This window comes from Drosophila kikkawai, chromosome 2L, assembly GCF_030179895.1.
Source record: "Drosophila kikkawai strain 14028-0561.14 chromosome 2L, DkikHiC1v2, whole genome shotgun sequence".
NCBI classification, from domain to species: domain Eukaryota; kingdom Metazoa; phylum Arthropoda; class Insecta; order Diptera; family Drosophilidae; genus Drosophila; species Drosophila kikkawai.
In genome coordinates, this window is record NC_091728.1 from 17,070,792 (window position 1) to 17,098,137 (window position 27,346).

The window sequence follows — 27,346 nt, forward strand, 5'->3', positions numbered from 1 at the left end:
TTTTGTATGCTTGGCCTTAAATTATTTTACTTGCCTGCCCTGCTCAGCTATTCCATTAACTTGACTTTGCTATGCCCACAGCCCACATGCCACGCCCACCAACTCGACGCCCAACGCCCAAACAATCCACACACACACACACACACAAACATAAAAAAACAAAAATAGGGGAAGAGACTCTGACTTGACTCGTCAACTACATTAATTTACATAAGCTTAATTGTTTTATTTAATCAATAAAAATAATTAAATGCCATGTGCGTAAGTAATTAAAACAAATCGCTTTTATTGCACGCCCCAAATTGAAATTGCATAAACATAAACCCCAATAGAGACAGAGAGAGGGAAAGGGGGCCAGTAACAAAGGGACTCGGAGCCCAGAAAATTTGCATGCAACATGGCTGCATGCGAGTAGAGTGTGTGCGTGTGTGTCTATTTAATTACTGCACATCAAACATTAATCAGCAGCCAAAAATGCAAATAAGCACGAATGTGGGATGAATTTTTGGCCAAATGATAATTTTGTTTTGATCGGCAAACAGAATTTGACGCCTCCAATTGTGGCGAACGAAAAGGGGGAGTTGGATGCATAAACCAAATTACTTTCTGCTATGGTTTTTGCAACCATATTTTTTGGTATTCTTCTTTTTCAGCATAATTTATGGTGCGTACAAAGCGTAAAAACCAGAAAAACCCCAGCAAATCAGTACCAGAAATTATGCAAAAATATATATCGAGGCTCGCGGGCGGTCAGCGCCAAAAATGTTGCCATATGATGTGTGTCCATGTGTGTGGGTGGGTCTGTGTGTGCGATAGGTAAACGATTTAATCCTAAACAGAAACACACACACATACAGCACAAATACAGCTACAAATTAAGCTAATGCCCAGATAGATACATTTATATTGATCAGCAATTTAATGTAAATTATATTGTATATTACGTGGGCCGAGCCCAGGTCTCTCTCTTTGTGCGTGTGTGCGAGCGAGTCACATTATGCAAATCACAATTTTGTATTTGTATTTGTATCTCTCTGTCTGTTGCTTTTTATCGATATTTGTTTTATGGCACACACACACACACCCACACATCGCAGCACGCAGAGATATAACGAGGAAAGCCCATTGAGCATATGCCCGGGAAAGTAGGCTACGAAAAATTTGGGAAACGGAAAATTATGGTAAACTTTTGTGAGGCGGCGGTCGCTGGGCATTGAAAATGTAAAATACAGATTTGCCGGCACACAAGCAGAGAGCTTAGCCCAAAATAGGGAATCAATAAAGCATTTGAGTTGGTTTAAAAATGCATTTAATGGTTATTACAAATGTATTAGAAGAGATTTTAAGTGGGTCTCAATCGAAACGTTATTGGTACAAAATCCGGAATGTGAATGTAAAAATTTATTAAGCCACATTATGTAAAAATTGGAAGTAAAGATAGTAAATATGTAAAGTCTAACTTATATTGCTAACAAAAATCAAAAATTTCAATTAAATTTTCACAAACAGAACCTATAAATACTTTTCCTCTTTAAATCCAAGAAAAAATAATTGAAAACAGTTTATTTATGCTTTTCTTAAAGCACAAAATCAGGTCTCTTGTATGTTTTACATTTTCTACATACTTTTTCGCCATCTTACGCAATTACCTAATGTGCAGATATGTTTACTTCCGTCTTGTCATTTTTAATTTCCAGGAAAATGTACTCTAGGCACATCATCGTCTCTTTTCTCGCCCACTTTATTTTCTGCTTGGGATTCGTGGGGAATTCAGCTAGAATCGGCAATAACAAGGCCGCAATGCTGCTGTACAGGGAATATCAAGATCTCAGTCTATCCGATGCCAGCTTCTTTTTTGCCGTCGAACTCATTAAAAATTCAATAGAAAATACATTGTGAATGCATTGTTGTTGTTGGTGGTGGCCTTACCTGAATTGAGATAGATACCCGTCTGTCTTCCCCGCTTTCTCTCTATTTTTTCGGCAACAACAATTACATTTCCATGCAAATCAAATTGGAAAAAGATGTTGGGGGGGGGGGGGGGGGCAAAAGGAAAAATTATAAAAACAATTTGCAATTTGACTTTAATCTTTGAGGAGGCGGTAGCGGCGGCATTAAAGCAGTAGCAAAATCATTTTGTTTCGTTTCGTTTCGCCTCGAAGGATAATTGGGCACGTGTGTCAACGCCACCGCAGAGGAGATAGGACAGGATTATGGACTCCATTCCCCAACTCTACTCAGCTGAAATCGCGTCGAATCGAATCAAATTGCTGCCAATCAAATCGAATCCGTGTTCCCTGGTCTCTTATTGATTCGTTGAGTGTCGAGGCAGCCGGCTAGTTAAGTTAAGTTCATTGCCACCTCCGACGCCCATGTTGTCAGCGTGATTAAATAATAATCAGCCCACCTTGGCAACGAACACCCATCCTGGTGCCACTCGACGATACCCGTAATATCCTGTCGCTGCGCCCGGTGGTTTTTGCGTGTCTGATTCGGAGACATTTATGACTTATCGATTGTTATTCATTTCCCAACGCCAGCTCAAATATTTAGTCAATTTGTCAAAAAGCACGGCAATGAAGGACGACGACGCCGACGACGAGGACTTCGACTGCGACTGCGAGGGCGTGGCAGGGCACATACATAAGGGGTTAATAATTCATGTTGTGCAATGGGAAAAAGTGGAACTTTCACTTTTTGGCGGCCCACCGCCATCTGTCACACCTCATCAGGGGCGAGTGCGTGCGAGTGCCAACACACAAATCCTGGCTGGGTTTTGCCCGTGTCTTCCCCCTTTCCACTACAATTCCTGTCTGACAATATCGTCAATAATTATCTCCATATATCACGAACAATTTTCGTCGGTTTGACAAATACGTGTTAATGAACAACGAGCGAACCGGTGATGCCCGCTGAGTGGAAAACGTCGAAATGAAAAGTGCAATGGCAGCCGAAACGGAGACTGGTTTATTAATCGGTAATTATGTGACAAAGTGCGTTTAACGAATGCAACGGAAAGGAAATGATATTGGATGAAGCAAAGTAGCAGACTCTGCTTCATTTATGGGAAAATCTATGGGTGAAAACCTATATTTTAGAGGTATAAAAGATTATATCTAATATCGTAGTTTTTATATGAAAAGAAACTAAGATTTTACTTAGTATCCAAATTTTTACAAGCGCAAAATAGTTTACCATATATACGTTTATTTGTATTTATTGGCTTAATAAAAAAAATAAATAAAAAATCCCTGTTAACTGAAAGGTTTATAGAGCTCAATGGTTCTTATTTCTCAGATTTCTTCGTTTGTTTTCTCTTTATAAATATAAATATACATATTTATTCATCAATTCCAATTAACCATTTAAATCAAGATCAATCATTTAATAAATTATTCAAAATATATCCATATATAAACACCAAACTCAATTAAACCATTAAAATCATTTAAATAACTTTTTTTTATTCCTTCTCAACTTTTATTAAAATCCAAATTAATATAACCGAAGCTAAGTCAATAAATCACTTAATTGTCTATTTGAGCCCGCCGGCTAAGTGCATTGATTGATTCATTTAAATTTATGTATCTTGGCAATCGAAGGGTTTTCTAAAATTAAACTCTCTGCTCTCGACTGTCATGGAAAACACTTACAGTTCACTTACGTGTTTTTCCTTGCCGCCGACGCAATTAAACACATGTTTTTAGATTCGCCATCAATGACCTCACACACAACCGCATACGTCATTCAAGTCGAGACTGTGTAAACATTAATTAAAAGCCAAAGAAACTTAAAACTACATTATATTCAATGGGAGGAGGACATTGCGTATACGCTCCGTTGGCCGACATGAATTAAGGCGCGACTTCAGACGTCACATGTTAGTACCTCGACAGCCATAAGTGTCAGTTTGAACGGGTTTTATGAAGTCATAACTATTATTCGAATACGTCATAAAGGCGTCTAAGGCTGCTTTCAGGGGTCGAACTTACAAATCATTCGACGGGGCAGCCCTTAAAGCACTTGATTGCAGGCTGTAGTACTTTGGTGTAACCTCTCAAACCCCCAAACCATTCATCATTATTAAGGCCCTTAATTTATGATGCCCCCTAGTCAGTTGGTTGGTTACGATGTGTTTCGTTTTTTATGTTCTGTGTTTTACATTGACTATAACATCGTACGATATGCCGCCGCCAGCTGTCGAGCCGAGGAGTCGAGTCGAGTTCAAAGCTCTGCCAGGTAACACACGGGCGTCCTTCTGCCTCTCCCTCCCCCGATTGCCTCGCTTTCATGTGCACATAAAAATCGATAAATCTTAAAAATTCAATAACAGCCCACACATGCGACTCCTTTTGGCCCCTTTTCGATGACTTTGTGGCAGCAAGGCCGAACCCTTTGAACACCAGGTCCTCGGCCAGGGTCAATGACGAACGGCTCGTGTCAATTTGGTTGCCTTTCCTGCGTGACTGTGTGTTAATTAAAGATTTATCAATCGTAATCAGATGGATAAAGTGATCAAGAATTCAGGTTAAGGGCAGTTCGAAGCTGGGCTCAATAACTTTTCCGGTCTATAAACACAAAAGTCGTCAGCTCACGAAAACCTATAAGAAAACAGAACTGGAAAAGGGCTAGCTTTAATACACAAACTTAGAATGTGACACAAATTTAATGATAATTCATATAAAATCACAGCCTTTCCCTTGAAATGTAACAGAAATCTGTTGATATATGAAACAGGCTTACACTCATTAGCTTACATGACATACGCGACAGCTATCTCATAACTATAGTATTCTAGGTATTCCAAAGATTAATTAACTATTTGTGGTTTTGCCATCGCAGTCAGATATTAAACATAATCCGGGAATCAGTGCGCGAGGACACACCGCGAGACCACCCTCAGAATTCCCAGTATTCTGCCCCATCCACTCATCCATCAGAGATTGAGGAAAACTTTTAATTGGCAACTTTAAGGCGTAATCTACACCGCACTCAGACGCAAACAAATACAGGGGGAAGCAACTTGTTATAAGCCTTCATCGATGCCTCCAAAGTAGAGCGTCACAACAAGTTTCCACGGGAGGCGCTGGGGCAAACTTTTGCTTTCATCATCCTCGTCGGGAAGGAACTTAAAGTGAACTCTATTATTGGACCAAGGCTTTAAGTCGCTCACAGAAGCAAGTAAAATGTCAGGTAAGCAGAAAAACTATTAATTATATACCGAAAATAAAGCTTCTGACCGGGGTAAACACGAAAAGAAGAGAGAGAGAGAACGGGTCAGGACGAAAAACAGCAATTTTTATGATTCGCTTTTGCTCCAAGAACAGCGAATTCGCATTATTTATTGCCTGCATGAGTGTGTACAATATGTACAAATGAATTCTTCCTTGTTTTTCCTGTTTATTTTTGGAGTCCGCATTGGAAAATGTCGCCCCTTCATGCTGTTTAAGCCACTCAAGCCTTGCATATCCCATTAAAGTTTTTCCTTTTCTTTTCTTGCTCTTTTTTTTGGGGAGTTCGGAGTGCATTTACGACGATAAGATACTTTCGTAACTCAATTAAGTGCAGGTAAAGGTGGAAGAAAATGGTGCCAGAAAAGCTGGGCCAGGTGGCCCAACGGAAAACATTCAGAAAGCTTTAAAGCACAGGGAAAACAAAGAACATATGCCATTCCAGACATTCTTGTCAGTGTTTGTGCAACGGAACTTAAAGTAAATTATCGATGTCCTTTAATATTAAATATAAGAGTGTTGGGTAAAGGTTTAGATATTTAAAATATTATTTATTATTAAAGTGTAAATAATATGTGGTTCAGAATTTAAAAAAACCTTGAATTGCCTGTCATTTTAATTGTAATTATTTATGTGAAATTTAAATTGCAATGAATAATATATACCGATACTTATTAAGCTAAGATCCTCTATTAAAAAATCGATTTTATACGCTAAATAACTATTACATAGCTACTATTTACCACCTGGTTTCATTAATTTTTAATTTCTTTGCTAGGAAGGACACACCTTCATGTAACACCTACATTCCCAGAACCTAAATTTAAATATTTCCTTTTTAGATTCTTTTTATTTATCATCGTTGAAAAGGTGTGGTGAATATTGTTAGATTTCCCTCAGCTATAATATTTTTACAGGAGTATATTTCCATTAAACAATTTTTTAACAAAAGACTATTTTTACTGCACCATTACTTTACCTCTTTCCGCACTTTTTTCTTAAACTCCTTTCCTATAGGATCGCATGTCTATAATATGACCCCATATCTTGTCATGCCATCTCTCCGAGCCTTGATTAACTATCCAGGAAAGTCTCCGCTGCAGGTGCCAGTGGGGAACTCCTCTGACTCTTTAGGGAAACCTTAACCCTATCTCTACATATTTATTTATTTATTTTTGGGGTTTTGTTTTTTTTTTTTCTACTGTTCAGAAGGAAGTAAAAGTCGAAATTTTATTGGCAATACTTTTGCTGTTGCTCGCTGCCTAACAATTAAACCATTTACAGTTTATAACCATGGCATGCCATTAAATAGAATTAAGACATACCCCTCCTTTTGCTGGTGTCTTTTCCCGCTTTCCCCTGGCTTTTCCCCTTTTCCGCACTGCTTTCCACTTTCGCTGGTGGTGGCGGTGGCAGTCAGTCAAGCGCAATGCCAAAAACTGAAGTACCAATTCAAGAGAGCTCCGCCATAAATCGCTTATCACGCGACATTAAAACAACAACGGCAGCAAAAACAACATGACAACAATGTTGCTGAGTGACTTTGGTCGTTGTTTGGTTGCTTACTGCCCGCAGCAAATGCCAAAAATTGCCGCAAACAAAAACAATACAGCGCAAAAATCCAAAAAAAAACAGAAAGAATGAAATTGTAACGGCCACAGAGAGTTTTAATGTACTGCCAGTTGGATGTTGGGGTTGTTGGGAAAGCGACCAAAGCGGGAAAACCTTGAAAAATGGCAACCGCAGATTAAGCGCATAAAAATGGAGCTCTCGCAGGGAGAACAAGTGGGAGAGCGTTAAGCTAAACTCTACCGACCATTGGATACCCGGACATTGCACTTCAAAAAAGCATTGCATACGTTAGGAAAGATGTGTTTAATATAATGACGAACTTAATTATTTGTTGAGAAAATTCAGAGAGCTTCGAAAAACGAAACGGATTTGGTATTTTAAAGTTTTAAAGCAATACATAGACATTTTCACTACTAAACTTTGTATTTGAAGTTCAGATACTTATAGTAACTATTAAAAACTATAAAGAATTTCTTTACTTTCTTCTAATATTTTATTTTTTCTTTCTATAAAATTCACATACCCTTTCCCTCACCTTATACCCTGCATTAAAAAAAAAACAACAGCTATTCGAGAAGCTGGGGTAAATTGGATTTCGGGTCCAAGTCCGGCAGCCGAAATAAAAATTAAGACGTCATCAAAATGCAATTAAAAAAGTAGGTAAAAATGAAAATAGCCGCAGATTTATTTAAGCCCAAACAACACAAAACCCATTAAACGGAATGAACCGGATCCGGCAGGGAGAGTGGTGTCGGTGGTGTCGTTGTCCCAGTGCCAGTGCCCGGCAGATGTTTTGCTCTTGTCTAGGAACAATAACAGCAAATAGATTTATTGTTGATGGCATTATTAAATTTTCTTCCCTTTTTTTCGCCCCACTTCTTTTCGCTGTCATAATAAAAAGAGCAGGGATGAATATATATATATATATGTATATATATTGTATAAGAGCCCAGGGTGCCATGGCATATTGGACACTAAGGTGGCTAACGATGAGCGGCAGTGGCAACAACCATCGTGATGTCAAGCCCCTCGACAACATCGCGCCCCAGGGCAAGCCACTCAACTCTCTGTTCAGAAGCTCAGCTCTAAAAAGTAAAATAAAACAAAAAAGAACAAAAAAAAAAAAGGTGGACAAAATATAATAAAAGAGACGCGGAACATTGAAAGCGGGGCGGAAAGTTTAACTACAAAAAAACCAAAGTTTATACACCCTTGCTTTTATTTTTAAGGCAGACAGGAGCTTGAAATTAATTAAATTTCAATTTACAATTTACAGAGAATTAATAAATCCTATATTTGATATATATATATATAAATATCCCCAATCAAAAAATGTATATATAATACTATAAATGTAGCAACCTAACTTTAATCTTTTAATTTCTCGTTATAAAATCCTTTTATTTTGTAATCTACATATTTCTTTCAAAAATATAAATACCCCTTATAAGAGTGGAAAATTATGAACTTGAAAACTCTGTGTATGCCCGCAGTGTTGAGGAAAAATTGCCCGACCTTGTATATTAACTATGGTACTAGGGCGGAATAGCCTATAATTAATTTGTTCTGCTCTTTTTGGGGCGTGTTTGTTTGTATATTATAAATGTTTGTACTTTCTACTTTGCAATTAGTAGTTAGTTCATCAGCTAATACCTATCAGTTAAACATGTGTTGGTGAAACCAGGTTAATAATTTATAAAATAAACTTAATTTAATTCAGCTAATTTCATATCTTTAAACGCTCTCTTACAGTACTTACTACAGCTTTTCGCAGACCTTAAATACCTAAACAAAATCTCTAAATATATATAAATAAACTTCAAAAGGTGTCTGACAGCTTGGGAGTTCCCAATTGACTGCAGATGCATCACCACTTTCTTTCATCTTTCACATCAAATGCATATATATGTATATGGTATTTATATGTGAAGTATTCCCCATTGAAGTCCGATTTAATTCAAATCAAGGAGTACAAAAATAACAGACTTTGTAAGACGTGAATAAAATCCCCGCTTGTCATTATCAAAGAGCATATAACAGACAAGATAGCAGCCGAAAAGGACAAGAGACAGAAGACAGGCGACAGCAGCGATAATCGCTAAACCCGATAAGGACCCTCACACGCACACTCTTACACTCACTCACTCACACGCCATGAGAAGCCCAAAATCCTGAGCAAATCCCAAGGAGAATCTGTTGCAATCACGTCCAGCCAGTAAACAGGGGAAGGAAATAGGGGCAAGGAGAAATCCATATATGAGAAAAACGTTTACTAAACAGATTTCTCACAGCTCGTATGCTCCCTTATCTGGCATTATTATTGCATTAAAGCCAAAAATAAGAGTATATAAAGCACAATAATGAAAATAATTTAAATGAAAAACAAAAATGCACAAAAAAGATGTTGTACTCATTTGATCAGAGGCGATTTCCATCCTTCGTGTACTCTATATTACCCTAGAGACATAACTGTAATTACAAGAATACACAACTGTTCGCTCAGAGAGTGTGTGTGTGTGTGGCATATCCTTGTATATCCTTGCGTCTGGCTCAGCGGAAATGCCGCGAGCGGTTAACAGAATCAGAGGGAGAAAGGCGCAAAAAAAAGCGAAAAAATCGCGAACAAAAAACAAAATAAATTAAAAAACGAAGCATGAAATAAGGAAATTTATCAGGAGCAAAGCTGAAGCCAAAAGCCAGACGCAGCAGAAATGCACTACACTTGGACTTTGAAGAGTCCTGAATTTAAAATTGAAAGTGAATTACTTTATAACAAAAACTTTTTATTCGCTTAATTCAAATTTGAAAATCTTTGGAAATTCATATATATTATATTAGATTAGAAAATCCTTTAAACTTATAAAAATAACAATAGTTTTCATAAATAAAAACATTTAAATTAGGCTTATTAACTTATTATTCTTCTTGTTTATTAATAAATAAATTTAAATCATTTTCAAGACTTTTATTTGAAGTGCACATAATGCGTGCAGCTTAAGGGAAAAGAAGAAGCTGCCAATTTAATTTCTCAAGCCGTACTCGTTCGCTCGCCCTCTGTGTCTCTGTCTTTCTCTAATCAAAAGGATTTTTATCGCCGTGGCAACGAATCGTATTTTAACCTCACCTTACTCCCCCGTACCGCCCACCGCCTTCAACTTCCCCGCCATCTTTGACAGCTTCAGCTTTTTATGCAGTGCTTGATAAAATGAAGAAAAACCAAAAACAACATCTAAGTAATACTGACGCGGCGGAGAGTGATTGACTACGAAATACCCAGAAAAGAAATTTAAATTGAACTTTAACCGATTTCCAAAAGGGGAGGTGACAAAGATGAAGATGATGATGTTAATGAACAGGAGGATGAACCTTAACAAACTCATGGTGACTGTTATCCGTCAATCTGTCAACGGTTGTCTGACCTGTTACCTGGCACCGTCCCGTCCTCAATTGAGCAATTGTAGGGGTTAAGTACTGAAATCAGTGGATATTAAGTGGGTTCCTGATTTCGCTTGTCAATTTCTTCAAAAATAATAGACTTGCATTTATGTATTGGTTTTAAATTGAAATTAATAAATAAGGATATACCTTAGGATATTATATAAAATTAAATTTCGTATCCTCGAATAATATCTAATAAATATAAAATAGGCATAATACTTATGTGTAATAATTTAAAGTAATATTATTTGCTCTTAAAGGACTCTCCAATTCTTAGAATTTGTCCTTTTGCCCACACAAATCCAAACTACAGTTCTTTCACTCTACATTTGTCTGAAGTTGATCCCATGCCAAGCTGCTTTCCTACGCTTTAGCCTAGATATATACCCCGTTACCTGGCAAATCCTGCAGGGTATACGCCACGTTGACAGCGGCAAAAGCCTCTCTGACAAGGACACGGCAGGTACGCAGCTAGGCAGGCAGGCCAGTGATCCGCCCTGCAACTTGCATGTGGCACGCCAAGAAACGACGAGAAAAAGAGAGCTAGAGGGGAAAAGAGAAACAAAAAGGGAAAGATACAAAAAAAAGAATTTCAAAAATTATAGAAGAGGTGAGGGGGAGGTTGGAAAACCACGACTGGCTGCGATGGAATGGCCAGGCCGGGGCTTGGCACCTCAACTGGCTGAAGACGGCAGACTGAAGTGTGTGTCACAAACATGACAAGCAATGTCGACGTCAAGCTGCCAACTGCTGCCAGCAGCTGCCAGGTTCCATTGCTAGGTACCAGCTCCTCGGCCACCTGCTTCCACCCACATCCGCATCCGTATCCGAATCGGAATCCCTGTCCTTAGCCACTTGCAGCAGCAGCAGGAAAGCTGAGTAAATCATTGGATCAAGCCATGCGTAAGAAGGCGCCTTCCTAAGTTTGTTGCTTATACTATGGCTAAGGAGATATTCATATTTTATGCCAAGGTTTGCCAACATTATAGCTCTTTAAACTGCAAATTAAAAATTTTAAATGCTATATATTTGTAAAGCATTTAAAATTAATTTTTTTTTTATTTTTAATTTAACATTTGATGTCACAGCAGATAATATAAATAGCATGCCAAAAGGCCATTTGTTTTTGAGATGTTTATCTGTTAGAAGTTTTATAGTTTTAATTCAGCATTGTTATCTGTTTTCATAAGTTTATATATTGATCTACAATTATTTTACTATCAAATTAGATAGTAATTACTATTTTCAACAACAAAACATGTAATAAATAGCACGTAAAACTGTAATAAAAACTCTTATTTAAGTGAACAAAGCCCGAGGTTTAAACTCATTCCGAAAGGCAGTTAACCATGGACCGCGCCCCTTGGAAAATTCTGATCCTGCTACAAATTATAGGGCTTACACTAAGCTCACGCGAGTATGTCCTAGACAGTGAGAATATTTTTACTGAATGTCTTAACCCACCTCCGGGATCCAAGCCGTTTAACCACCTGGTAGATATTTCCCGATTCACCACCAAAAAAGATAAGGATGGAATCCACATCTCAGGAAACTTAACAACAACCTGGGATATCGGACCAACTGATCGAATTGAGGTGACCTCGACGATTGAACAATACAAAAATATATCAATAATGTCGTATCATTTCAATCTAAGATTAATGTCGCCATATTAAAGCTGGATCGAGGAAACTGGAAGCCAACCGCTTTGGCAGTGAATGTAAAGGATTTTTGCAAGGAGATGTATGACACGAACACGCTGTATTATCCCTATTCGATTAAATATATCTCCAATAAGCAGGATGTTAAGGATAAATGCTTCAACCACAAGGGAGTAAGAAAACGTGGCCTTATATTATTATTTTTTTATTGTAATGTCGTTTTTTTTTTTTAGACACTCATACTTGTTGATCCGTTTGTGCTGAAAGTTGTCCTAAGTGTCGCCGTTCCTTTAGGTCCGGGACCCCACAGGGTCGTAGTAAAGCTTGTTGCTTACAACACTGATGGTGTACCAAATCCAACTTCTATCTGCATGGAAGTGCCTGGAAAAGTTGTGTAATCCTGATCCACATTCAATTAATATATTTCACACATATGTGTTGATTATTTGAAACTCGCAAGAGATATCTTTCACCACAAAATATTATTTTTCCTGCACTTGTTCTGGTATATGGGTTATCTTTATTATTTATGTTATTCAAAAACAAGATTGTTTTTATTAAAGCTTACTATTATATGATGTATATTTACAGCAGTTAATTGTTGTGCATTTTTAAATCTCAGTAAAACGAAATTTGAAATCATATTGCTCCCTAAGATATTAATTCATAATCATAATTCATAAGGCCCCAGGCAAGGGTATTCAAGGGTGTTAAAGCTCCTGAAATTGCCATTCCTTTGCCCTTGTTTCAGTTGTTTCTCTCCATTTTTTTTACCCCCGGTTAGGACAACTAATTAAATTAGGCAATCCCTTCGACTGCGATGGGGATTTGAGGTGAGGAAAGGAATGGAAAGGGGTGCCGGTGCCGGTGCCGCAGAAAACATAAATAAGCGGGGCGCCAAGTCAATGGCCCCGCCTCCGTCACCGTCTCCGTCATCCCGTCCCGTGTTTTGACTTCCGCTTTCGTGCCGGAAACCATTTTGGCGTGAACTCATCCCCCATCCCCTGCAGCCTCCTCTCTTTTCTCATTTGCAGCGCTTTTCGTTTGAATTTTGCATTAGCCCAACCCCCGCCGATGCCCCTGAAGCGTCGCGCTAAGTGCAGGCTCGTTTCAAATAAATATGCCGCAAAAGCAAACAAACAGTCCGGAGGAGCAGCACGAGCAGGAGCAGGACGAACAGGAGGTGCCTCAGACGCAGCCGTAGCGGCAACGGCAATCGCAGTCGGAATCGGAATCCGAATCAGAGTCGGGAGAGCGGGCGAGCGGAGGAACCGCAGAGCAAACAACGCGTTAGGCAAACCGCAGGCCAAACACACAGCGAACTTGGCACTGCAAAAAAATGTAATTCTATTAAAACATTATTTTTTTTAATAATATGGTATTAGTAACAATTTATAACCTGTATTGGAATGAAAATTTTTCTAGTATAAATCAAAGTTTTTGATATTTCCAATATGATATATTAATATTATTTATATAAGTTTGTCTCTTATAAATATGGTTTTATCCAATTATTTATTTCTAATTTTATAAGCTTATTGAATAGAAAACCCCATTTATTTTCAGTGCACTAATCAGAAATCATGAGTCGCCTTCAGTAAGCCATTCAATGGCTGCCTCTGATGGCCTCGCTTCCGCCTCCGTCCGTTACCACCGCCACATCCTTTATCCAGGACTCGGGACTACTGCTGGCGCTGGTGCTCCTCCTGGTGCTGCTTCTCCTTCTCATTGTCGTCCGCCAACATTTGCAATTCAATTGGTAAGGCGCCACCTTTTCGTCCTGCGCCGGAAATCGCTTACTCTGCCGGCGAGAACGGCAAGAAAGGTTTACCCAATACTACGGACCCATTGGTACCCCTTACGCCTTAGTCCTTAACCCCTTGGTCCTGCATTGCCCTTTCTTTACCCAAGAGGTTACCCACAATGTCGCGCGTTCTCCCTCTCTCTCCTCTCGTGGCAATTGCACAATAAACTGGCAACATTGTGGCCTAGCGCCGAGAACTAATATCGCACATAAATATATATGTATGTATTTATATATTCCAAGTGGTTAGAGGCGGTTCTGGGTCCAAAGGGGGGGATTATGCACTTAGCGGACATCATCAGGCTGTCAATGGTGATGGCCTTCATGCGATAGTGGAGGGAAATGTCCTGGCGATAAGTGCGGTCTCTTGGAATGGGAGAAAACTAAATGATTTTGATATATATAAAAATAGTAAATAGTTCTAAAACACATTTTAAAATTGTTATAAAATACTAGGGACTTTACTCGCTTTTCCATTAAAGAAATATCCTTAGTACCATACAACTTTATTAGTTTGTTCTTCTATTTTTTGAGAATTTTAAATATTTTTAAAGTTTTGTTAACAAATTCAGTTCTGCATATTATTTTCCACATTCATTTGTATTGAATTTTATAAAAATAATTGTATTTTAAAGTCAAAGTGGCTTGCGCCGAAAGCCTCTTAACAATTTTCTCAACAGTCCTTCAGGCCGGGCCTTGCCTGAACAATACTTGTCCGTTGTTTGCATAACTTTCGCTCACGCACTCATCGCTAATGGTCCATCATTAAGGCAATCAGCTGCTGGGCAAAATGCAAGTCAATTAAGTATCAAATGGTTTGGCTCGGACGAGACCGGAGTCGGAGCGGGAGCGCTCTCGGGAGGCCATCAGTGCAAACAATCGCAGTTCGCAGTGCAGAGCCATTCAAGTATCTTTCTGCATAAATCGAGAGCAAATTGAGCCAATTTCTGTATAAATACAAGACACTAACGAGATGAAAGATGAGCACGGATATAAAACAGGGGGAAAGGGTGGAATGGAATGGTTTTGGCGGCGCATTACCAGCAAAAGTGCCATAAAAATGTGTATTAAAATGAGTAAAAACATTTATTTGCATAAAGTCAACCAGTCGAGCCTGGGAGATGATGAAAAGTGGGTTGCGGAAAACTATTTCAAGTGGGTAAAGTTTTAGCCGCGTACGCTTTTAGCCCCCAACTCGCCCAGAGCTCCGCCGAGCGTTGTGAGCCCTCGAGTGTGCACTTGAGTCACGCATAAGTTGCAAGCAAGCAGGTCGAAGGAAGCGCCAACAAATGACAGTGGAGTGCGGATTGCCGGGATCTCAGTTGAGCTGAACCGAGTTGAGTAAATTGCAAGTTAAGCCAAAAGGACACGCACACACCCAAACACAAACACACAGGCACTTGATGCAAACATCCTGGCAGGAGGGAGTGCGTGTCAGGGCTGCAGGACGCACGATTTTTAATCAATGGCCGCCGCAATTGACATTAATACGATATGGAAACAACATGACAACTCAAGGCTTGATTTCTGAGATTTTTAAGGGAAAGAGAACGTAAAGCACATAGCGACATTAAGCCTTTAAAATAAACCTCTATGAATGGTAGTTAAATTTATTTAAATTATAAAGTGTTATATGTTATGCTAGCCTATATATACATCTTATTATTTAACAATATCTTAAGCTCCCTCAATTAAATTCTATGAACACTGCAGCCCTGGCTTAATGTTTGTGAACGAAGTGCATACTTCAAATGTTTCATATCATATATCCAGAGCAAAGTCAGAGAGCCAAGAAGATGCTAGTCAAGCCAAAATGCCAGGGACCTGGGATCTGGGCAAACTATTCATCTGGCAAGCCGAAAATGAAATGGCATTGCGGCAATGCCCGCAAAATGAAAATACACGCAATCAATTCTGTTTACCCCCGGAGCTCCTTCGATACGTGAGTGTGTGTGCGGGGGTTGCAGTTATAAGGGAGAACATTTTCAATAAGCACTTGAAAAAATCAGTAATTAAATACCAGAAATTTGTTATCATCTCTAAGAGATCACTTCAAGTAAGCTATAGTTTACAGCTTTTATTAAAACATTACTTAAACCAAATGTAGATAATATTCTCTTCTCAAGACTTTAATTTGATTTCACCAAGACATTTCTCCAACTGTACTTACACTCCAAGGCAAAGTAGTCGTAGGAGTCGGAGCCAGAGTCGATGAGGTGGCTTTCGAAGGCCAACGGCGATTAACTCAAGTCAAACAGTGAGTGATTGTTTTGCAGGGCCAAGTCTGCTCCTGATTACGCCATTGCATTTGTTATCACAGACACGCAGACCGATGGATGGTGGAGCAAGCAGGCGGGGATTTTCGATGAGGAGGAAGGATGAGAAAAAGACAGCTTCTGGGATGTGGAAGTGGGGATAAAGAATACTTGGCTGCGGTGACGGCACCACCACCACCACCACCACTAGCTACCCACGCAGAAATGCGTCAACATCGTTGAAAGGATTTCCGCGGCATTCGTACGGATAAAAATAAATTCAGAAATTGCTACCGTTACGCTCTAGCATCGACAAGGACAACTTTTCCTCAAGTGTCGAATGCTGAGAGATGGTTAACATCTACCCAGCCCCTCGGCACCGGCTTAATACCAACTCGTCCTTTGGCTTGCTCGGCAATTCGATTTGTGTCGCTTTAACTTTACCCTCTCCATTGAGACTTTGTTTCTTCTATTTTTAGCCAAGGCAGCCAAATTGCTTTTAAATAGCATTTTCCACGGCTAATCTAGTCTATAAAAAGGCTTTAAGCTGGTACTTACAGCTGCCGCGAAAGAAAATGCTCTTTCCACTTACATAATGGCCAACCATCCATCAAGGCATCGTCCTGAAGCAAAACTAAAAACGAATAATTAACATCAATTAGTTGCCGTGCGAAATGTTGTGTCAATCAACCGAAAATCCAGTGCGAGTCTAATGACTTAATTTGCACTGCGACAGAAGCCAAATGGAGGAGATGAAATGGTTTGAAATAGCCAATACCCCGGGAAATCATAGAAGTAGTTTTGTTTATATTTTCTTATATATATTTTCGTCTCACAAGTTATATAAATAATTTTTAAAATTTCACCTTTTTGTAACCAATTCCACTTTTTCGCCTAAAACCTTTCAAAATATCTTTTTTCCAGGGTACCAAAATTACGTAGAACAAATGAAAATTTTGTGGACCATCTATTAGCGCTTGGACCCTTGTAATTATGAGCCATGTTATGTGTATGTGTATCATTCCTGCTTCAGCGAAGAAAGCCAAAGTTTGCCATAGAGCTGAGAGCTACGAACACACCATTTCCCATTTTCTCAACTTCCCAAACTTCCAGCCAACCGAAGATGTCTATGATAAATCGACTGAGGCGATGCTATGCCATAATGAGGGGTCGCTTCTCGCTGTTCGCATTTCCCATTTCGAATTTCGAGTGTACCTTTTACATTAATCATGGCATACTTATGAGCGTCAAGTGTAATTGAAAGCCATTGCAAAACTTGCTCCGGCTCAGCTTCTAGCTGCTCCCCACTAATGGGGCAACATTTTTGTTATGGATTTATGACACTTTTCCCATATTTTTCTTCTCTTTTCCCACCCTCCTTTACCCCCCACAACGCGCTTTTCATTTGTTGCGCTATTGGTTTTGCGGCGAAAGCGAGTGCTCGATTGCTTGGGCGTGAGAGAAGTGACAGATGAAGAAAACATAATTAAGACGGCACAACTGCTCTTCCGGCGAGATTCAAAGGAACTAGATCCCGTATTGGAGGAGCTACATGCGGGCACAGAGGGCTCTGGTTCTGGCTCTGTGGTTATATAATTAATTGTGGTGTAGCGGAGGTAGAAGGTGTGGCGAAGGTAGTGCCTTCAATTGCTTCAATAAACTATAGACTCTATTGTGTGAATTGTATGTTTAACCAAATGAAGCTGGAACACTATCTGGTATTTTAGTAATTTTAATTGGAATTTCCTATTCATTTTTACTAAATAATTGAACATTAATTAGGGAATGCAAGAGCTTGCCCACCTTTAAAGTTTTATGCATTTATTACTTCTTAGTTTCACTGAACTTTCACATTTATAATTATTGTATCTTTAAATATAATATTATTTTCCAGTTTTTAGATCCTCAATGAACTCAAAGCTAACATTTGTGTCCACCTGCAGTCTCTTATCATAGTACCACCTTAACGACAACATGTAATTACCCATTGGAAAGGGAAGCAGCAATAATTCAGGCTTCAGATAGAATCCCTTAAGAATCTGTGGGCCCTGTTTCAAATATAATAATAAAAGTATTTAAAATCTTAAATTAAATTCAAGAAACACCACTCACCACATAAGGACATGTATGATTCATGTTGGTAAATTCGCTAAGGAGACTGGCGACGATTTTATAAAACGGATCATAGTGCTTGCGCCAAAACCGGCAACAGTCCAGTTTGTTATTAATTAGCCACGGCTTATAGCCATTCTCCCTTTTAAACATTGTATAGTGAGCTTGTATGTCATTTACCGGATGTAATAAGGTTCCATTTAAATTCAGGACCACTTTGTTGCGACTCACGGCCCTCAGGCGGCATTGGTTGAATACGAACCAGGACTTATTGTAGCTCTCACAGACAACATTTGTGAGCTTAAAGATGACAGCAATCTAAAAGCTTATGGTAGTAATTAAGGTAATTGTTAATTATTTGTTGTAAATTACGCTCAAATATGATAATAATATCGTGAGGACAGGACAAACTATTAAATAAAGCCTCATTTTATGGGCCTTACAGCTCCAACTCATAGTTGTTGTAGCAAAAAACTGAAATATGAAGCTGAACATGAGCTTTAAAGTGCTTTCATTTAATAATTATATGCTTAATCGATCCATACATTTATTCTAAAAACCCCATTATTTGGTAATATAATTTAAAAAGTATTATTCGATGAATCATTAATGAGAAAAAAGATTTGTCAAGCAATAAATACACGAAGATTGTCAAATATTTTTATTATTCTCTTCACTTTAATAAATATTGAATATTATATATTTTTAATTGAGACTAAAGTTTTATGTGCATGACATTAGAGCAAGTAATCATAGAAGAAATCGGTTGGAATCAAAAGGCCTCACTTAAAATCCCTAAAAAATCCCCTAAAAATAAACTAAAAACTACATTTCTAAATATTTAAATATATTATTAAGTTAAAATGTTCAAGTTACACTAATATCAAACGAAACGCTCTCAAAGAGCAACGAAAGAACAGAATGGTATATCTTTTCTATTCTGTTTTTAATGGTTTAAGCTTAGGCTGTTAAATTGTGAACAATTATTTGTAAATTACTAGAGCTATTAACTGGTTCGTTGAATGGTTTAAATAATAATAATAATTAAACCTAAACCTGACTTTTGAACCCAAAGCATTAGTTTCTAAAAATATAAAGATATTTCGATTATAACAAAACACACCGAATGACTATGTTAAAATGAACTTTATTAAGTCATAGATACCTTTAATTGTAGTTTAGTATTTTCTCTAAATTCTAACAAAAAAAAATAGTCAAGACGAACTTTGAATTAAAATACATATATGGCGGGAGTTTTAAATTCAATATTCAATATAATGTTGTAAGTAATTATTTTTAATTTTTAATATACATAATAATTTTTTATAAATACATATGAGTATCATATAATTTAAGGGTGATTTTCTGCAAAATTCCTAAAATCATGTTTCTAACCTTCGCACACACGTATCTTTTGGCATACCAATTATCCATTAGCTCGAGAAACCCGCCTGGCCTCGCTCAGTTGGCTAAATAAACTCTCATTCGTTAAATTTTGCACACGTCAAAGCCAAATTCTGACTCATTAGGCCTGTGCCTAGTGTCACCGAAACACACTCTAATATTTACCAAACCAAGCCGCACAACGGAAAAGTCAAAAACAGCTATTTGGATGGAAGTGTGCAGGGTCGCGCCGCGTAGAATGATATTTTAGTTTCGCGCCTTTGATCAGCTCTAGTTGGGCAAATTAAAATAAAAACCACAGTGCCATTAAATTTGCTCAGTGGAAAGCTGTAATCGCAGGTGTTTGTATACACGTGTATGTGCGGGTGTGGCAACGGTGGTGGCTTCTGTGGCAAGGACCTTTGATTGATAGAAACAAGTTGCATAATTGCGTGAGCTGCGGAATAAGCGGCCAGACAGACAGGGCCCATGCAACATTCATAGCAGCCTCTTTAAAATTGAAAAAAGGGGATTCACCTGGAACACGAAAGTCCTACTTTGCTATACTTTGCGGCGCTTTAAAAGCCATCACAATGGCTGACGGCTTGGCGGAATGGAAATGAAAACTTTTTCCCCCGAAAATTGTAAAATACGCACACAGTTAATAAAAGTTTATGCCTAGCATTCGTCCATAAACCTGCCCTCTCAACTTTAGAAATAATGAAATTCCCCCCCTATTAAATAACAGAGAAGCCCCATTAAAATGGACGGAAAATGGAAAATATTCTTAATAAGTGAATTTAGCATATACAAAAATGGTTTTTGTTTATTTCTTAATACACCGTTATTATTTAACAATGCCACAAATTATAATACTTATTTTACACCTTTAATAAATAGGCTTAAAAAAACGGAGACAGCTGAGAAAGAAATTTCCCTTTGCATTTTATCTTAATTTTTTCCCATCCCATCTTTGGTTTAAAACTTCCCCTCAATAATATCAGACTGTGACAAATTTTTCATTTACATACAAACATATCAGTATACACATATATTTATTTGCCATTGCCAGCATAATTTGCCAAAGCTTGTGCTACTTTTTTACCCCAGGTTTCCTCGATTTTTCCGGCTTTATTTTTTTCCCCTTGGTCTGCTCTAGTGCTTTTGTTGGGCGCCGTCTCCGTCGGCGTCTGTTTAGCATAAAGGACAAAAGGCAACAACAAAGGGAGCGGCAAACTGTGAACAAGTCTAATATCTTTTTAAATCATAAGTTGGCTTATATATACTCCTAAAGTCAGAGCAGTGCCCCAGACTCAAGGGGGCTGGGGTGGGGAGATGAAACTTCTCCGTTCGTCCGTCCGTTTTTTTGGCGTTTGAATAATTGTTTGACATTTTGAATAATTTAATTCGGCGACTGTTTTTAAGTGTTGCTCGAGTGGAAATGAAATTGAAAACGAGATTTAGTTAAAAACCAGGATGGAGAGCCAGCTCAAAGTAACCCCAGTCCCAGTGCCCCGATCTCATTTCGAACTCCCCCGAAGGGGAGCAAGTTCAAGATTATAGCTCTGGGAATTCCGGGGGCGAGATGATGACTCCGAAGACAGAACCGCCAGAGGCGACGGCGGAGTCAAAGTCGAAAAAGAAGGTGAAGGCGAGGGCGGACACGATGACGCGCTTTTCATTTGTGTGTGCAGCTGGGAAAGCGATGACAGACAGCGCGCTGTGTGGATGTGAAAATGGAAATCGACGGAAAATGGGTGTAGAAAGGCAGGAAGGTGCGTGGGCGTGGCATGACTGGGCCAAACAAAATGCTCGCTAATCGAGCAATTAAACACGTCCCATAATTGGCACTCGAGCACTCACCGAAAGCGCTGCAGGAAACAGGTGCGCAATTGGGGGCAGGACTTAAAGGATGAAAGCATTTGTCAAAAGCTGGAAATTTGAAGTGCGAAACAGCACCGTCATCTAGGCACCACCTTCGCACTTGTAATTAAAACTTGTACTTCGTTCCATGGCGTTGTCACAACAACGGAACGGAGCAGACCAGAACAGAACAGACATTTCGACGTTTGAATACGGTTGCTTTTAGTTAAATATTTGAGAAGCCCTAATGGAAAAATACTATACTAAATCGATAAGCTATTAAAAGCGTATCAGAAAATCACTTATCCTGCTAGGCAATCAATTCAATTGACTTTGGAATATATTTTCGAACTTTTTCCTAAGTAAATCATTACGCAATCTGTCACACAAAACCATTAGCATTAATCTTTGTGTCTAGTAATTAATCGAAATTATTACAAAAGACGTAGTTTGTGGGTATTTTATTTGCTTGATAGAGAAATATATAGGTCATTATCATTTGTCTTTTAGAAAGAGTTGAAATAGTAGAAGAAGAAGTAAAAAAGTAAATGTTTAATGATTAATACAACTAAAATCAGCCTTGTATTAAGGATTAATGATCAAGTTTCTTTCTTAAGACTCATTGAACATTAAAAATATTCTATTTAATAAGAAAAATATTTCAAAATTTGCAACTGGGAATCCAATGAATCCACATCCGAATTACCCTCGTTGCTCCTTGTTCTCATCACCTCACCTGATCCGTGTGTAAGGACATTAGTCTGGGGCCAGGCCAACGCCTTCCCAACTAGCCATCGGGCAATTGCCACCTGCAACTGGATTCCGACAAAAGGAAAACAAAGAAAGGGAAAAACTAAAACAGTTTAAGTGGCACTTTTATGGCATTGGCCCAGCTGAAGGGAACTGTGTTAATTGGGCCCCCTCTCCGAGGGGCGGGCAGAGCCAATCTAGCCGGGGCTTACAGGTTGATATTAATATAAATAAAGCGCTCATGGCTTTGCAGCCAAATGCTCACCAATTAAGCGGCTAAGTCTGAGGCTAAGGTGCTTATTAATTCGTTGCCGTTTTCAGCATTTTAATTTCTTAATTTGGCCAAGAACAAAGCAGAATTGGCCAAGAACAACAACCTGGCTGCGTCTTGTGCCTGGCCAATTGTGTGTGCGAGCCCTAAATGGATGTGTCCTGACCCCCTCACGGCCTCCTGCCGGGTATCCTGCAGCTCCCCTCAATGTTTCTCTGGCTTCGCCATTTTCCAACTGTCGCACATTTGACTAATGCACAACAAAAGTGGAGTGTTACAGGATATGCATAATACATCGGGTACACTTGTAAGTGAGACAATAATAGAAAAGAAAAAGCGCTTCCTAGCACACTTACACACACACACTCACACAGGCAGGACACTGGAAATGGAGCCAGAGACACAGGCAGGCAACTGGAAAAAAAAAGGAAGCAAAGAAGGAAAGCTGCAAAAAGGATGACAATACAAACTGGCGCCACTTGCCTTGCACGCAGCCGCTAGGCCAACAATTTTTTAGAAGGACGACCAGAACGACTACGAGGACTAGGACGACGCTGACAGTATGGTGCACGTCCCCTAGCTCAGATAAAGCTGGCACAAGGCACAGTGCTTCAAACACTGGCAAAAATCTGCCCAAGATTCTCTTAATAAAATAAATAATTCAAAAAAATTATAATTATATATAAATACATTTTAGACCATTTCCTAAAGCTTCTATTATTTTTTCGTAAGATGTTAATGTTATATTATAGTTACACATTTCTTCAAGTGCCCAGAAGGCCATTCAAGTCGAATACAGGACAAAGAACAAAGGCACAAACCTGGCAGCTTTAAGCCCGCCCAGACCTGACCTGACCTGGCTATAGTGGCGTCTCTGGCTCCCAGTCATTCTCATCATCATATCCTTCTGCGCGGCACGCACATCATTCTTTATGCAAAAGGCTCAAGTGGAGATGATGGCCAGAGGGCCAGACGAAGAGAGTGAGAGACGCTGAGAGGAGCCACGTGGATGAGCCCATGGTGACCTATATCCGCAGGATGCAGGATGCACAAATAATAAGAGTACTGCACATTGACCTTAGCCAAACTGCACAGCTAATTAAAGTCCTTTTTTTGGGTCACTAACTAAGGTAATATTTTAGAACATCAAACAAAAGCATTTTTACAGAAGAATTTGAACCTTCTTTAGCCATTAAAACACATAAATCAGAAATGGTCTGATAAGCAAATCCATTAAATTAACAGAGTTTATGTAGATATTAATAAATATATAAATCTTGAGATAGCCAAGCACTTTTATCAATTAATCATCAATGCTAAAATCTCTTTCACTATTAATCATTAGCACTATCTTGATGAATAAAATGTAGCAAGAAGATAATAGAAATTATGAAATAATTGTGCAATAATTCATTGTCGACCCAAATTAAGCTGAGGAAAACCGAACGTCATTGGACAAGCAAACCCACTTAATGAACACAATCAGGTTAATGGCCATCAAATACAGATTTCCAACTAATTTATACATTCGAAACCGCCGCCAGCTCTATGTATATGCCAGTTAGCATTTGCATCTGCTTGAATATATGTATAAATGTATGAATTGGTAAATACGAACTCGACTGACCGTCTCGCGTCGCATCAATTCATATTTCTTCATTATTTTCGAATGCAATTGTTAATGGCTGGGCGGCGGCAATAAAACTCCATCAGCCGAATAGCTATGCGATGGTATTTCGAAATGCATTTTTGTCCTGCTGTTAAAATGCAATAACTGTCGGTTGCCAGAAATATTTCGGAATTTCTTTAATTGTCAGTGAGAGCAAGTTGATGTGTAGATTAGTGTGCACACACACACACCACGTCAATTGGATTTGCGGTGCAACATTTTGTTCTTTGACGTTAACTCGATTAAGGAATTAACAAGAGCTCAATATAGGAATGCCATTCAGTTAGAGTTTATTCTTTTTGTTGGGAAAAACTGAATATACTGCAATTTAATTTGGATAAATAATTAAAATGTTTAAGGATAAATGAGACTAATAAATCAAATACGATTTACTTTTATTTTATTAAAATTGAATCAAGAGATATGATACAGAAACATTACCTGAACATACATTAAAAATTATAATAATTTCCTCGAGTTAAATTACAATAAACTATCTTCCATCAAACCATTGACAAAAGGCATTTCCCAAAATTACTCATCAGCGATAAGAGCTATATACATACATACAATTTGTCGCTAAAGAATACTTCCTTTTCTGGCTCCCCTAAAATTTGCATATAAACGGCTTTCGTCGTAATATCAACTGCTGCCGATCACATTACAGAGTGTATGTGTCTGTGTAAAGTAAAGGGCACGTAATTCGATCGGGGGAATAAAATACAATAAAGCGCAGTCAAAAAGGCGTTCCGTACCCGTCAGTCTCCTCTTCGGCGTACTTTTACCTCAATCACAATCCCCGTTTAGTTGAGAGCCGGCGAGGACGAGGCTTTCGAGGCCTAAAACCCCAAAAGTGGAGCGAAAGCAACGGAAAATCCTAAACCACCTTCTCTCCTCCTGTCAAAAAAAAGAGGAGAAGCAGCAATGCAAAAGGTACGCCAAAGTTATGTGGCTGTCGTTCTTACCCCTTTCGGCACTTTGAGGACCCCCTCTGCATGCTCGTTCACTTGTCAGGCAGGTAGACCCTGCAAAAATGCAAATATTTGTAAAATATATGCGTGTAAAAATTGTTGTGCTCCATTATCCTTTTAACTGGATATGTAGAGAAGACTGCACAAAAACATACAAACAGAAAGGGAGTCGCTGAAGCTACTTACTAATTTTATGGACTAAAAGATACCCGGTAAATAAATTATAATAAATAATTAGAAAAGTTCTAAGATATCAAATTTAATTTTTTAACTTTTAAAGATTAAGAATACAAATAATATGATCAATTAAATCAGATTAATAAAATGGATAGTCCATAGAAAAATATGTTTTTTAGCCCCTTTAAAAGTTATAGCTTCTTTAATAACTCCTTACATTTAAATATAGGAATTTTAATATATCTTTTTATTATTTTTTTATATTTTCTTGTTTTTCTTGTTTTGCTTTACCAAAATAAACTTTTAACATACTCCCCTTGCCAAATAAGTGCGGGGTACAAAAACACACACATGGCAAGCAAATACCAAGAGCCATACAGCAGCAATAGCTAAGCAAGCAGATAACAACTTGAAGGGGTTTCCTCCGCCACCCATTCCAACCCATTCCAACCCAACTCCCACCCACTAAACCCCTTGTGTTATTCGGTTTTTTTGTGCTGTCGATGCGTGTGCAATTTGCTTGTCGAAGAAGGAAAAGCTGAGGGGAAAACGGGACGAGATGACGAGCACACAGGTTTGTTGGCTCCATCTAGTTAAAGTGGCTTGTCAAAGCAAACATCACAACAACGAATAATAATAAAACGAAGACAGCCAAGAAGCCCCATTAAGGACCTACCTACTACCACTAGCTTTAAACCATTTCCAACCAAGTATCGTTTCGATTTTGTTGTGAATTTTAGGAGTCCTTACTGGGTTAGCCACTAGATTACTCCCGCACGCGTAATCAATTGAAGTTATTGCATAATTTCGGCCTTTGATGGAGTACGAAAGTCATTTCGATTTGATTTAATACCACGCCAATTCCCACTAACAGAGATATATGTTTGTATGTCTGTATATCGTCGAAAGACGAAGGGAAGAACAGTCATACGCCTCGTCGCATAATGTGTCACATTTCATTTGTTATGCTCTACCGAATACGATGGCAAATACTACAAATGCACCTTGGTCTGGGAATTAATATAAAGTTTTGATAACCAAGGGAATTTTATTGATCTTTGGGGGATTTTTTACTGTATAAATTAATTTTATTTTATATTTATTCGCAACTAAGTACCCCAAGAAAACACCTAAAGGATAAATCTTGCAATAGTTCTTGTTATTCTAAAATCAAATAAATAGTTTACACTATCCACTGTCAGACTGTGCATATGAATTCAACAGAGCCCAGCGAGATGAGTTTGGGAAACCCCATCCAAACAAACGAAACCGAACCCAACCGAACCGACAGAATTGAACTCATTCGAGCCGGGGCCAAAGCACAACCCACCGTTTGCAAGAGCCGTCTCCTAGTGTCGTTTACAACAAAATGCAGGCGATACAGATGCCAATACACAGATATAAATACATATTTCTCTATATATATAGATATACATATAGGATAGGCAGTGAAAGAGACACCAAAGTCGAGCAGTACATCATCATCATATATCGCATTGTGTATTGTACGAGCTACATGCAGCATAAACATCGCAGCGAGCATATGTAGATGTGTGTATGCTGCTCGCAGGATATATTTGCTCTATTTGAGCAGCATCATACCTATACATATATAGCATGGTGTGTATATCCGTGGAACTCTGTCTCTCTTTGGGTTTCCCCTCGACCATCCATCCGTTTGACAGTAGTCAATCAGATCCATGCGATTGCCAGTCGTCATCGGAGTCGACATCGCGAATGATTTATGAGTCGCTTGCTCCGTCTCCGGTTCTCCTCTGTCTCCTATGGCATTCCTCGTCCTGCTCCGGCTGTTTCACCTTCTCTCTTTGTTGTTGATAAAATTGAACTGTCACACATTTGGCCCCATTCGCATGAGGCAATCCCAGTAATTTCTTTAACTGTCATGACTTGAGATCTAAGCCGAGATCAGCTATATGAATTTCAAGAGCTGACAGTGGAGGAAATTATGAGTGAAGTTGCCAGGAAGTTACTTGAAGGTTTTATAGGGAATATTAAAATATAGATTAATATATTCTAAGGGAATAACTGAAGGCAGCTTCAATATAAAAAGGGATTATTTCCTTAATTCCCAGCTAGTAGCTTGCTGTAATTCCCTTAAAAGAAAATAATTGAAACCCCATATTTTCCAATTAATTTGCACAATCCTTGATGTAATTGGCGGATCAATT

The 27,346-nt window shown here is 38.6% G+C and overlaps 2 protein-coding genes across 3 annotated transcripts in view; one reads left to right on the forward strand and one right to left on the reverse strand.

Annotated features, from left to right (window-relative positions):
• Window positions 1-27,346, reverse strand: part of LOC108076854 (uncharacterized) — a 100,192-nt gene that overhangs the window by 53,164 nt on the left and 19,682 nt on the right. Inside the window, exons 2-3 of one of the 2 annotated variants that reach the window (XM_070283207.1) lie at window positions 18,074-18,398; window positions 17,766-18,009 (exon numbers count right to left, since the gene is read on the reverse strand). The exons of the other annotated variant lie outside the window; for it this stretch is intronic. Coding sequence (XP_070139308.1) covers window positions 17,845-18,009; window positions 18,074-18,226 — 318 coding nt within the window. The 5' untranslated portion in view covers window positions 18,227-18,398 and the 3' untranslated portion in view covers window positions 17,766-17,844. Of the gene's footprint in view, window positions 1-17,765; window positions 18,010-18,073; window positions 18,399-27,346 lie in introns of those variants that run through there. 2 annotated transcript variants of the gene reach the window in all.
• LOC108076855 (uncharacterized) lies at window positions 11,574-12,500 on the forward strand. The gene is made up of 3 exons (XM_017169885.3): window positions 11,574-11,836; window positions 11,899-12,075; window positions 12,136-12,500. The coding sequence occupies exons 1-3, from the start codon at window positions 11,591-11,593 to the stop codon at window positions 12,298-12,300; spliced, it is 588 nt and encodes a 195-aa protein (XP_017025374.1). The 5' UTR covers window positions 11,574-11,590; the 3' UTR covers window positions 12,301-12,500.

What these genes read in the sequence shown, in the direction of transcription:
- LOC108076855 (XM_017169885.3), top strand. Translation starts at nt 11,591, where the DNA reads ATGGACCGCGCCCCTTGGAAAATTCTGATCCTGCTACAAATTATAGGG. An exon ending in GACCAACTGATCGAATTGAG is followed by an intron (nt 11,837 to 11,898) that starts GTGACCTCGACG and finishes TTTCAATCTAAG; the next exon opens with ATTAATGTCGCCATATTAAA. An exon ending in AATGCTTCAACCACAAGGGA is followed by an intron (nt 12,076 to 12,135) that starts GTAAGAAAACGT and finishes TTTTTTTTTTAG; the next exon opens with ACACTCATACTTGTTGATCC.